This window comes from Acartia tonsa, chromosome 3 (genome assembly GCF_053477335.1).
Source record: "Acartia tonsa isolate MP-2025a chromosome 3, ASM5347733v1, whole genome shotgun sequence".
NCBI classification, from domain to species: Eukaryota; Metazoa; Arthropoda; class Copepoda; order Calanoida; family Acartiidae; genus Acartia; species Acartia tonsa.
The window spans coordinates 29,878,927-29,892,870 of NC_137262.1; the positions used below are offsets into that span (position 1 = coordinate 29,878,927).

At 31.2% G+C, this 13,944-nt stretch overlaps 1 protein-coding gene across 1 annotated transcript; it reads right to left on the reverse strand.

Moving 5' to 3' along the window:
• Positions 1-372: 372 nt before the first annotated feature.
• Positions 373-4,095, reverse strand: LOC145313860 (uncharacterized). The gene is made up of 6 exons (XM_080153510.1): positions 3,921-4,095; positions 3,366-3,487; positions 1,390-1,596; positions 1,169-1,277; positions 1,026-1,088; positions 373-530 (listed from the first exon to the last, which is right to left on the reverse strand). Exons 1-6 carry the CDS (start codon positions 3,986-3,988, stop codon positions 395-397), a joined length of 705 nt encoding a protein of 234 aa, XP_080009636.1. The 5' UTR covers positions 3,989-4,095; the 3' UTR covers positions 373-394.
• Between the last annotated feature and the right edge of the window lie 9,849 nt (positions 4,096-13,944).

Below are 13,944 nucleotides of genomic sequence, written 5' to 3' on the forward strand. Positions count from 1 at the left end.
TTTAGAGTAAAAGACAAGAAATATAAAAAAAAGCTATTTTACTAAATCTTTATCCTGTTACATTTAGTAGTAAGATTTTTCTTTACATATTTCTTTAAATCTCACTAACTACAAAAAGGATTGTGTTTTCCATTTTTGGGAAGATTCACCAAGGTCTTGTGATAGTTTTAGTTTTGAGTTATTTTATTTTGAAATAGAAGTCTTGCGATTGGTTTAGACTACTTTTCTTTTCCTTTCTTCACTGTAAGATACTGGGGACAAAGAAACTATTAGATGTATAAAACTATCAAATATTGCCTATATCTGTAGATTTCAAAAAAAAATTTAAAGGACTTAGTTTTGTTAGAACTCTTTGGTTTTAAAGAAATAATATCAATTAATATTTTATTTTATTCTAAGGTTTCATAGTATAATATCCATAATGAAGACTAGTATCATCATAATTAATTGGAAGCGTAGTAATTGAGCAATTACATCCACTTGTAACAGATACAACAGGAGTTTCCTTAGGATCGTTGAACACAGCAAACCTAAAATATAATAAGAATTTTAAAAATATTTGTCTGCCTTTAAAGGGAAATGAGTGCATTTGAAATCTGTTCTACTGTTCGAATTATTGACAATTAACACTTATACACACTCATACCTGGAATTGTTTGACCTATGTCTCTCTGTACCTGGAAGTATCTGGATACATGCCAGGAACACCTTCCTCCTTGGAGGCTACTTTTACCTGGAATTACTATACCACTGACTAACAATACCTGGAAGTATCAGAATACATGCCAGGAACACCTTCCTCCTTGGAAGCTACTTTTACCTGGAATTACTATACCACTGACTAACTATACCTGGAAGTATCAGGATACATGCCAGGAACACCTTCCTCCTTGGAGGCTACTTTTACCCGGAAATACTATACCACTGACTAACAATTCCTGGAAGTATCAGGATACATGCCAGGAACACCTTCCTCCTTGGAAACTACTTTTACCTGGAATTACCATACCACAGACTAACTATACCTGGAAGTATCAGGATACATGCCAGGAACACCTTCCTCCTTGGAGGCTACAACACACTCACACCTGAAAATATGAGTTTTTAAAAGAATACAATAACAAACAACCATAGATTTAGAATATACTTGCAACCAAAGTGAATTTACCTTCCAGATTGATCAGCAGTATCCCAAAGTGTTAGAGACATTCCTCCCCCAATGACCAGGGAGCTTAATGGACAGGTCACATTGAAACTGTCATCCAGACAATAAGATCCTGAAAACAAATCCTCCTCGATAAAAATAAAATAAAAACATTTTTCTTGCAGAGTTTTAAACCTTATTTAATTAGCAATTTTATCAAAGTTTAAAGGATTTATAATGAAAACCTGTAAATCCAGGTCTGTCATAAGCTGCCAGCCAGACAGGTACGTAAATGGCCACCTCATACTTGAGGCTGGAGATCTTATTGTCCATAACAGGATCTAGGTTGAGACAGAAGTTCTGTTTGCCAAATGCCCAAAGCATAGAGGCCTCGTCACTTTCCAGGTTAAAGAATTCATCCTCGTATAGAAACCAAAGACCTTCCATACATACTAAAACAAGATTCATTATCTTCAATAGTACCAAAGCAGACTCAATAAAAAATAATAGATAAGAAATTATTTTTTTCAAGTACCTATAACTAACAATCTAACAATATTTTTGAAAAAAAAAGGGATTTAAGAGATATGACAATGGGTGACAAAGTACATCTCCAATTGTTGTAAAGCGTCCTTGTATAGAAACTATGAATCATGACGCATATAAATAAACAAATTTGTGTTATCAAAATTTCAAACAATTGAAATTATATAGTGGAGTATTAAGCAAGGCAATATAAAAAGTTAGTTATATTTGCCAAGCTTGAATACTATGTTAATGTTTATCCTTGGTGGTTAACTATATTATAGAGATTGATTAAGTAATACCTTTGTGGTCAAGGTTGAATCTTAGTGGTTGATCAAGGGACCTTTGTGGTCCAAGACATATATATTGGATCTTTGTGATAGACTGGACCTTTGTGGTCAAGGATGAATCTTAGTGGTTAATCAAGGGACCTTTGTGGTCCAGGACATATATATTGGACCTTTGTGATAGACTGGACCTTTGTGGTCAAGGATGAATCTTAGTGGTTGATCAAGGGACCTTTGTGGTCCAGGACAAACCTTTGTGGTTTTGTGCAAAGACCTTAGTGGTCAACTGAAGTGACCTTTATGGTTAAAGACTTATCTTTGTGATTGAAGAACTTAGTATACCTTTGTGGTCAAAGAACAAAACTTGTGTGATTACAAAACTATGTATAAAGGTGCAATATAACCTTAATACTCTTCACATTCTCTATTGTAAAAATGCAAAGTTCAATAAAAATCAATATGCATGAACTCTGATACACACATACTGCATTTTCTGATCTCCTAGCATTGAAAATGAGCACAACACAATAGATTGAATACTAGTATCATAAATTTTATGTATATAAATGATATGTATATGATGTATATAATGTCTATATTGATGTTCTGATCTTCTTATTGTCAACTCAAATTTTGTTAACAAAAGGCAGCCATTTTGAATATGAAGGCAGCCATTTTGAATATGAAGGCAGCCATTTTGAATATGAAGGCAGCCATTTTGAATCATGGGAGCAGCCATTTTAAAAATTGAAGGCAATATTTTGTCAGCTGATTTGAATTGACGGGTATAAAAGCTGAGATATTTATTGTAATAAATCAGTTCTGTATTTGCTTTGAAACTGTTAACAGTCAAAATAAATATTTAACTCCAAAGAAATCTTTGTTATTTAACAAATATTATCTTTGTAATACAACAAGGAAGTAGCAGTCCATCAAGAAGACCTTCCTGCCTGAAGAACCCTCACCAAGCTGACCTTCCTGCCTGAAGAACCCTCACCAAGCTGACCTTCCTGCCTAAAGAACCCTCACCAAGCTGACCTTCCATCCCAGAAGTCCTCCCAGCCTACATCTTCCAAGTACCTACCTAGTGACAATAAGGTTCCCTAGTTCATGGGATATCTTAAGGAGGTACTTATTGTGGTAAAGAGTGGCTTTACCACACAATGATAATAATCAAAATTAAGCATTCTGTCTAAATTGTTTGTTGAAACGTTTGACACTGCTAATTAGAATCTAGCTAATCTTAAAATCATATCAAAGTTTTAGGGCCAATGAATAAGATAACGGGGTTATAAAACTTTGGGTACTAGTGTAATTTACAGTCCAATGTCCCCTCCCTCTTTGATAAAAACAAACTTCGAAAAGTTCAGCTCAGATTATTGAGAAGAAGAGAGATTTAAGTTTGTAACCTGAAGAAACTTTGTCATCCCATCCATCCAAGGTGAGCTGTTCAAAAGAAGTTAGGTTACATCCCAGGCCATAGTGGTCACACACCAACATATCTCCACCCATGGCTTTGTCATCATATAGCCTAGGATAGAACAAATAGACATATCAAAATTTAAATAATTTGCATTAAATGTTTTATAACTCAATTGTTTTTTGCTATATTTATTTATATTTATATTGGTTCTGCTTTTCAATGAAGCTTCATTCAAAAGATAAATTCAAGCCAAGACTTGAACGTTTGCTGAAATCATGTAACAAATAAAATTTGTTTGTTTTCTTTTTAAAAAGAATATAGAATACGTTGATATTGTGACAGGGTAATTTTGTCATAAATGTAGGTTGCTATTATAGTCCTTACATATTGGTCAATACGTTCCTAATGGTGGGGATGGTGTGGTAAGGTTAAAATAGCCACTGGGAGATATATTTTATCGCGTATTCTATATCAATTCTTATAGATGAGGAGATACTAACGGACATCGCTTAATTTAAAAATACAAATTAAGTTTTCAAACCTGACGGGTTTGTATTGTCCACAAGCAAAGTTAACAAAGGATAACAAAGCAGCAAAAAATATCAACATTATAATTCTTTTTGTCTCAATTGTTATAAGGATACTGTTATCAATTTTAAGGATATTTGATGATTTTTTTTTGTAAGAGACAAAGACGATTATGTAATTAGAGGTTTTGTAAAACTGGTAAATGTTAACAAAGTTAGGAGATAGAATATACGTGGATATTATGATAGGGAAAAAATTTTCATCAATTTAAGTTGATAAAAGTCATCCAGTAGGAGGGGAAGGATGGTGTAAAGGGGGTGAATAGGGGGGTTGGATAGTAGGGGGAGGGGAGGTTATTTGAGCCAGCAACAAGTTTCCCTTCATTAGAGTACATGATAATCTGGTGTAAGATCCAAGTAATAATAAATCCATTGCTATTTTTCACTACTTTGAGTTTACAGAAAATGAGTTCTCTGAGAGTTATTGAACTGTTCAACTATGATTTTTAGCAACTTTATAATTGTATCAAAAATTTTTTCACTAACTTTTAAAAATTTCGCACTTTTGGATACTTTTAACATTTGTAAGAAGGCATGACCACTACTTTATAATTTTTATCTTTTATAGTACCATGAAAGAAATAGCACATTATTTTGCATGCTTCTTAATTATGAACTAAAGTTTAAACAGTATAAAGATAAGTAATAAGATCATTTGAATCATAAATCTTTATTGAAGCAAAGCAACAAAAATGTCATAAAATTCCTTTATAGGAGTGGATCAAGAAAAATAGCATTAAACCTTCCAGAGAGTAGAGACCCTTATTTTGCTATAATGATGTTTTGTCTCTAGTCTCATAGGAAAAATGAAACAAAAATGGCTATCAACTTTTATCTAATCCCAATTAAAATTACCTATACCAATCTATTACCCATAGATAGATTCCTTGAAAAGTATAACCTATTCAGTCTAGCCGTTTAAGAATATATTCCAAAAACATTTAAATTTAGCCTCGCACCTGGCCTTAAGGGCCTGAACTTTGTAAAATCATAAAGCCAATGAAAGAATCCAAGAATTATTTATTACAAATTTTGTTATTAACTTTCTTATTTTATCTGTTAAACAATCGACCGTTTATTTTTAAACAAATTGTAATAGGCAGACAATCTATAAAGCCATCACAGCATTATAAAGAAAGCAAATTATCCATAAATATTTTCTCATTGTGCTTTGGAAGTTTTAGTTGTATCTGAAAGCAATAAATGCAAATGAAGTGCTGTGCTGTTGGTAGCGTAGCTACTTTATAAATATCATTTGTTTCATGGCATTTTCCCTCCTAGTACTATGTTGAGCATCGTTACCGGGTAGCCTCCCATAATGAAAATTTTCCCCCCGAGATATTAAGTTTTAGACAAAAAAAACATTGCTTTATATTATAGGATATTGTACCTTGCAATTTTTCTTTTTGGATTGTATCATTCTTGTTCTAAATCATGAATATATTGCTTTCTCTAACTAGTACCTATTCTTTAATGTTAGATGAGAGCTATCCATCTTATGAATAGAACCATCCCTAACACCTTTGTTTGTATATATTGTAAAGTAACTAGCAACTCTTCTATTGGATTGTATTATTCTTGTTTTAAATTATGAATATATTGCTTTCTCTACCTATTCTTTAATGTTAAGTCACGAGCACTAGAAAACAAGAATAATTATATTATGTACAACGAAACGAGAATAATGATTTTTCGCAGGGAATTTTAGACAGCTTGCCGCGGATATTAAAATGAAAAGTTTAAGATTACAACCAGTTTTGTTTGGCCTGAGAGGCCGAAGGCCCGGACCAACAAAACTGGTATTAATTTTATTTTTTTTAAATTTTATTATTCGTAAAAAAAATTTCTGTAATACGATGCTATACATGCTTTTTTAGATTTGCTGAGAACCGGTCCTAATCCAGCGGATATTAATTATTTAGAGAAATATTTAGAAGCATTCAATTTTGAGTAGCTACTTCTCCCTCCACTTGAAGAAAAAAACGTTGGTCCCATGTAAAGCCATGGTGTGTCGATATTATTGGTTAGGAAAGGACGTTTATACATTATAGCTAACTTACTGTTCGCAATCAACTAGAACAAATAGAACAGCAATAACTAGCTAAAAATAAGATTAAGCGTTCTTTATTAGGTCAATTCTTCTGTAACCCAGAGTTTTCCTTGAAAAAAAAAAAAAACTTTACAGTTAAAGATCACAAATTGCATACAAATCCAACAAAATATTAACTATATGTTTCATGTACCTAATATCCTTCGGATATAAACTAGTAAATAGTCTATTTTTCTTTAAATCAAGTTGGCTATTTGAATTATGTATATTTGTCTACATTGTATAAATACTGGGGGCTATTTTCTTAGCAGGGGTCCCCCTCATTCAATACCAGTTACCAATATTTATTATTTCATAAATTCTGGTCAACCCGTGGCTGGTAGGCCGCAACGGGACCGGTTAATTTATGTGTACCACCTTTTTACAGACATTCAACTAGGGTCTTTATTGTTTATTGGCAACGAAGCTACTCTATATGGGCATTTGTATGATATTCTAGATTTGAGTTTTTAGTGTTTTTCTTTTAAATGCAAACACAATTGATTTTTATTCATATATTTTTCACATCCTTAATAACAGGACTTTAAAGCAAAATAGTTTTATTGAAGTCATAAATAAGTCATTTCAAATAAAAATTGTGCACAAAGAATATTGAAAACCAACTTGATTTTTCAAATGGTTAGTATTGGGTATTGGGAGGGACAAATCTAAATTGATAGGAAAATGTTTATTTAGTATAACTAATGTCTAGGAAAAGCAAAGTGGATGTTTTCGTAAAATAGTGAATATATACATTTGTATAAAAGCTATTTTAATGATTTTGGAATTTAATTATGACTTATCATATTGATATAGCTAATAAACAGCATTTTCCCAAACATTAAGCTTTATCTATGAAATTCAAATGTTTAAAGCTTACTTTAGTATTTTTTTGGTATAAACACTTGTCTAAGAAGAGAGTCAGCATGAAATCGTCTAGAACAGTTAAAAAAAACTTTGGAATATAAAGGCTGGGCGTTGTATGCTTTTTACTTTACAATAAATTACCTATGAACTCATTTATTTTAAATCAAATTAACATAAATGATTTAGTTTTCAAAGTAATCAATTGTAGTTTTTGTTCTAAAATAAAAATGTCTATTTGGCTCTAAATATCTCAATCTCGCCTACTGCTGGAGCCTATTGGATTTTTAAAATAGAAATTTCATTATGTTCCTGGAGATATTAAGTGACATCCTTTTAAATACATAGGCTCCAGTTTTTATTTGCAAAAAGTTAGTCTTTCTTTTTTGGAGGCATATGAAACCCAGGGAGTAAGGGAGGGGACAATGGATCGAATATTCAATTTTTATGAGTCTCAGACTTTGGGGACTGGCTTAAAGGGAATGTGCAAGAATTTAGCAACTTCTGAGTTTGGGGACTTGCGCATAGAATGCCGCTACTCGTTATGTATGTTTTGAATATTGCAGACGGGGAAAGGGGATAAGGGAAGTGTGGGGAAGGGAAATAAACACTCGTTGTGTTAGTTTGGAATGTAGCAGACGGGGAGAAGGGAGGGGGGGGGGCAAGGGAAATAAACAGAATAAAAAGGGGCAGTCATATTCTTGTTAGCAGCTGGCCGGGTCCAATAATCTTTTAATATAAAAATCACACCAAAAAACCTCAATATATTTCATCAAAAACAAGTTGTGATTTCACTTTACATGACGCTATGGAAATCTATTAATATTCAATTAATAATCCCTTTATAATTTCTTACAAATTTATTGGATTAAACTGGATTTCATGCCCTTTCTTTGATAACTCTTATATTGAATTAATTGCCCATTGTCCCCTCCCTTACTCCCTGTATGAAACCCCACCTTCTAGGCTAGCCTTTGGAAAATTTAAGCAGTTATCTTAATCTCCCTATAAGTTTTTGGTGTAAGTTAGGACATATCCTAAAAAAATCTCCCCCTTGTAAAAAAGTTAAGTATAATATAACTCATAAATGCTAATGTTTACAAAAGCTAAGGGCGCAGAAAATAGCAACATAATGAACAAAAAGAAGATGATTATAAAGGAAAATGGAATTTAAAAAAAAATACTAACTCCAAATGTACATTTTAAATTCATTTCTGAAACCCATTAATTTTGTTTATGAGTAATAAAAAAACTGCAATATATTCCATATGAGTAAGGTTCTAAAAATCCATTTTTCATCCAACCCTTTGAAGGTGTAATGAAAATAAGCTGTGGGTATTTTTATCTCCCTTTGAAATGGGGCATAATGTTCCCATAATTTTAGAGTACTTCAACCAGAAACAAGAACAAGATCAATAACAGTGGCGGGGTAAAAGACAACCAACGTCTGTATAAAGTGTAGGAATATTTATCTATCGCATCGTATTATAGGCAGCATTTCGCAGAAAGTAAAATAAAATCATTAAATTAATTTCAGTTTTGAGAGCCCAGAGGGGTCCAAAACCCAGACAACAAAACAGGGAAGAATATTATCATTTATTATATTAATGTTCGTGGAAAACTTTCTATGATTTTTCATCATGGCTCAAAACCGTATCTAATCCAGATGATTTCGAAGCCATACTGGAAAAGCAAGTTTCTACATTTTCTTACAATAATTTTTGGCTAGCATAGTCAATAAACCACTACTTCATAAGAGTGATCATGTTATTTTTAAACAGTTAAGATTAAGGCAAATTTTTGTGTAAAGAAAATTTGCTCCTATACAGATATTCATCGGACTCGAAGCTATACTGGAATCATACATATTCTTGAGGTTGTTAATTTAATTTTAAAAAGTTAAGTATGTAAAAAAACTTTGCTCCTATACTAATAAAGAAAAGACTCCTATACCTCCGTTTAAGTATGTTCGTACAAAACATCACGTCTTGAGAAGGTTTATGGTGACTATATTATTATTCAATTACAAATTACATAATAGTTTTGCCTCTAAGTTAAAGTTTTGATGATTTCATAAAAATAGCGGTTTTGCCACTGGCTTCTAGAAGCTCTGTATTCGAAGGGGTAGGGATCAAGGAGAAGAAAAATAGCTTAAAATCGTCCCAAAATAAACATCTAAAGGTAAATTAACCGAAAGTCAACCCGGGATATATGTGAAGATTCCCTAAAATGAAATCCCAATCGTTTCAGTATTTTAAATCTTAAGCTTCAGACAACAAAAAACGTATACTATATCCATATAGGATTCTTTTTTTCGCTATTTTATATGTATATAAATTTTACTGACATGATAATAAACGTTAACATATAAAAAAAGATGAAAGAACCTTTTCAAGTTAAAAGGATATGAAATAGCCATTGACAGAAAGAAAGTTTTTTACGTCATTTTACAGTGGAAAGGATAAAAATTCTGAAGAAACAAGGATGACAACATCCATAAAAGCGAAGCACTGAAACGGTAGGACAAACGGACATTAACACTTGTATAGTATCTGAACTGAATCATCAGAATTTAAAAGTATAAGAGTCGAAGCAAAATTGTAAATAAATTTGTTGAAAAACTGCTTGAAGTAGGATAATGTTTATGGACATACTTACATTTTTGGACTTGATTATAGAGTTGCTTTGCTTGTAATATTGTTCTTTGTTGTTCCAGGAATCAATATACCAAAAATCAGATCAAACGGATAATTAGAACACTTGAAAATTTGTTGTTAAAAAAGTAGAAAAATCAACATGTTTAAAATGGACGTACGGACATTCTGGTAATGATTATAGAGTTGCTACGCTTTCTAGATTGTACCCAACTACTACAGGAATCATCATGCAAAGTTTGAAATCGATAGGACAATTCTAACATGCCTAAATTAACGAATAAAAGCTATCTATCTCGGAATTTGTTCATTTGTGTTGCTAAAACGGATTAATAATACATGGATTTATATAGGGGAAAATTAGTCATCAATTTAGGATGCTGTGAGTATTAGTGCAAAAAATATGACGTAACAAAAAAAATTAGCCAATGAGAGTCCATTATAAATTTTACCATTGGTCAATAACGGCCTCTCATTGGCTAATTTTTTTTGTTACGTCATATTTTTTGCACCAATACTCACAGCATCTCAATTTAGGTTACTAATAATATAACTCATTTATTGGCCAGTTCGTTCATCCAGTAGGAGGGGAATGGATAGGGTAAATGCTGTGGTGGGGGTATTGTTGTTTTCGCCAGCTGCGAGTATCAGTATTAGAGTACATTAAAAACTGGTAAAACATCCAAGTAATTACAAATCGATTTATGGAGTTTTTTTTTTAATGGTTTATCTAATCCAGCCTTTTCATAAAAACAGCCCAAAACCTGATCTAGATTGATACAAAGCCTTTTAAAACGGCAGTTATTATTATTTTGGTTTTGGTTTTTGAACTAAATTTGTTTATTCAGAATATGTTTCCATATCTTTGATTCGCCATACATAACTTTATGTACCTTTTAAAAAAGTATGTTTAAGATTGTTTACTTTAAAGTTAGTCAATAATATTTCCACTCCTTAATGACATACTATACCAAGCAAGTCTTGATAATTATTATAAATTTTTTTTATTAAAAATGAATATATAACATTATGCATGTGGCTTTAAAGAGTTATTTTCTTACCTATATGTAAAACATATTTTCTTTATATGCCTATAAAATAAACAAAATTTTGCAGTGTTTTTTAAAAGCGAAGCTTTTCTATAATTAGGGTCGGTCCGTCCGTCCGTCCGTCCGTCCGTACGTCCGTCCGTACGTCCGTCCGAGATAGATAGCTTTTATTCGTTAATTTAGGCATGTTAGAATTGTCCTATCGATTTCAAACTTTGCATGCTGATTCCTGTAGTAGTTGGGTACGATTTAGAAAGCGTAGCAACTCTATAATCATTACCAGAATGTCCGTACGTCCATTTTAAACATGTTGATTTTTCTACTTTTTTAACAACAAATTTTCAAGTGTTTTAATATCCGTTTGATCTGATTTTTGGTTTATTAATTCCTGGGACAACAAAGAACAATATTATAAGCGAAGCAACTCTATAATCAAGTCCAAAAATGTAAGTATGTCCATAAATATTATCCTGTTTTTAAGCAGTTTTTCAACAAATTTACCTACAATTTTGATTCGACATTTATATACATTTATGTTCCGATTTTTCAGTTCAGATACTATACAAGTGTTAATGTCCGTTTGTCCTACCGTTTCAGTGCTTCGCTTTTATGGATGTTGTCATCCTTGTTATAAAAAGAAACTTAAGTCATGATTTTTGTTCATGATTTTTTTTTATGTTTTGCATATGACTGAAAAAAAGGATAAAAACTTTATTAAATAAATATTTACAAAATAACGAATATTCAAATATGTCACTTATAAAATGATATATTGTCTTGTACAATTTACAATTTTTTTTTTCATTTAAAGCTTATATAAGGCACATTTCTTTAATAAATGCGAAAGTTTTTAAAAAATAGACCTTTTATATAATCCGCTGTTAAATTGTCTTAAAATACTAAACATTACATACGTTGTTATGTTTTTGAGATATGTCCAAAAGTTGAAATATCTGAGTCTATTTAACAAAGACCATTTTAGACTAAACTTATCAATAAATTATTAAGATTTTACATATCTATCTTTGATCTTTCTTTTGATGCTTTGAAACTCATTTGAATTTAAATTATAATCAAAAATATATTCTATTATACATAAAGTGTTTGTTAGTTAAAATCTGGTTAACCACCAAATTGATTTAGTTCTTAAATTTGGAGAAGGGTCAAATGGACCCTTGGATATATTTAGGCTATATTTATAGCCCTGTTCTCCCAATATATAGGTGCGCAGCCGATAATGTCCAAATAATCTAACAATAAAGGTCCATTTTAAGAATGGAGGATTTTTCAAATATTTCATGTTGAGAGAAATGTATAAGAAATGGTTCTGCAAATCAGAACAACAATAATTAGAGTTCTTAAAACAGTTTTAAAAAGGTCTACTTTTCATTGAAGTAACATTGTTAAGACTAAAATATATTGATTATTTAAATAGATGTTTTAGTGATTTCTCTCATTTTTCATTTGGACCACGATGAACTTAAAAATATATTTTTATACTAATTTTCGGTTAGGTTAAGTAAATTTTAGCGCGCTCTTACAGGAATAAGACCTCTTCAGAAATACCCCTTTTGAATAAAGAAAATAAGGGGGTAGGGGGATAAGGGTCAAGAAAAAAGTTAAAACACCTTAATTATTCATTAAATGAAAGTAATCGTTGGTAATTTTTCATTGGACTTATCTTCGCCCCATTCCTCAAAATTTATATCAATAAATAGAAATCCTGCCTTTGTTAGTTTGAGCTAATGAAACCTGGATATTTTAAACCCACTATCAAAATAGCACCTATCTTTATAATTACTAGTTCTATTGGCTGTGAAATGGTATGAGGGTTAGGCATGAAAGAGGTCGAACACCTTAACAGCACGCTTTTACATCAATTCACAAGAGTGTTCTTGTATTACAGTAAATTATTCCTACATGGTTTTTGTCCGACCAAAACAGTTATTTCTGACTTTAAAAACATTAATTGTCATTAACAGAGATTTATTGACAAAAACTTGTTGAAATATTTACATATTGCAGTGGGTATCAATAAAATTGTTCTTAATTTAATATCAAATATTACAGCGCTTTTTGCAATTATCTTATTTTTTTGTATGAATATAATTTCACCCTATTTAATGATATTTATAACATAACACATTTTTAAGATGTATGTATAGAACAAAGAAAAAATATTTCATTTTATTATAGAGTTAATACTTTTATTCCGACAACACAAAGTGAGTTTGCCATTGTTTGCCATTAAATTTTCATCTAAAAAACTAATACCTTTTAAATTCCAATAAAAAGTTCTCATGAAAGAATATACCAATTAGTTTAGCCGTTTCCAATATCTTGAAGGTCACACATACAGATTAGCATATAATTTGGATAACAATTTAAAACATTGATTGTGGTCGAAGAATTTTGCAATTTTTTATTTTCACGAAACCTCTTAATAAAAATTTTAGGATTACCTGTTATCTAGGAAAGGTTAACCTATGTTGTAGATACGCAGGACATACGCAGGAGTGACAAACGTCTGAGTGGACAAACGCATGAGCGACAAACGTCTGAGTGGACAAACGCAGGAGTGTTCAAAATATTAAGTTAATCAAGTATTTCTATACAAGTTAGGTAAGGTTATATATGAATATAAAAATGACCTCCCCGCAGCGGTTTAGCATAATAACATATAAGTTGTTTAAAAGGGTTAGGTTACGTTAAGTATACACTCCGACGTTTGCCACTTCCTTGTTTGTCCTAGGACTATATATCTAAAACTTGACAGATTTTTTTAGATTTGATTTTGGAAATTTATATACTATCCTAACACAATTACATTCTTACATTCAAACTTTCTTGAAAGTATTAAAGTGTGTGAAAATAATTTAGGTCCATAATTTTTACATATTTTTATAACATGTTCCATATATTATTATTGTATTCCAGAACTATTTAATATTTATCCTCTCATTCCAAAACTTAATGAAAACAATAAGCATGTAAGAAACTAGATTATCATTCTCATTCTTTTATAATAACTAATTGGAAAAAGAACTTTTTATATACAGTAGTAAGGTTTTTATGTTTGTTTATTAAGATCTTGCTAGGGAAGCTTCAAGTATGTCCTATTATGGTTTTAGGCTATTTGATTTTGATAGTGAGGTCTTCGGATGGTTTTAGTCTATCTATGTTTCCCCTCCTTCCTCTTAAGAATTACAGATTTCAGTATTTTTCTTTAAATGCAACCATGCTGTTTGATTAAAGTTTGTATATCTCGGAGACTTTAATGTGCTTTGTATAATCAATGTTCATCTATATCTTGGGAACTATT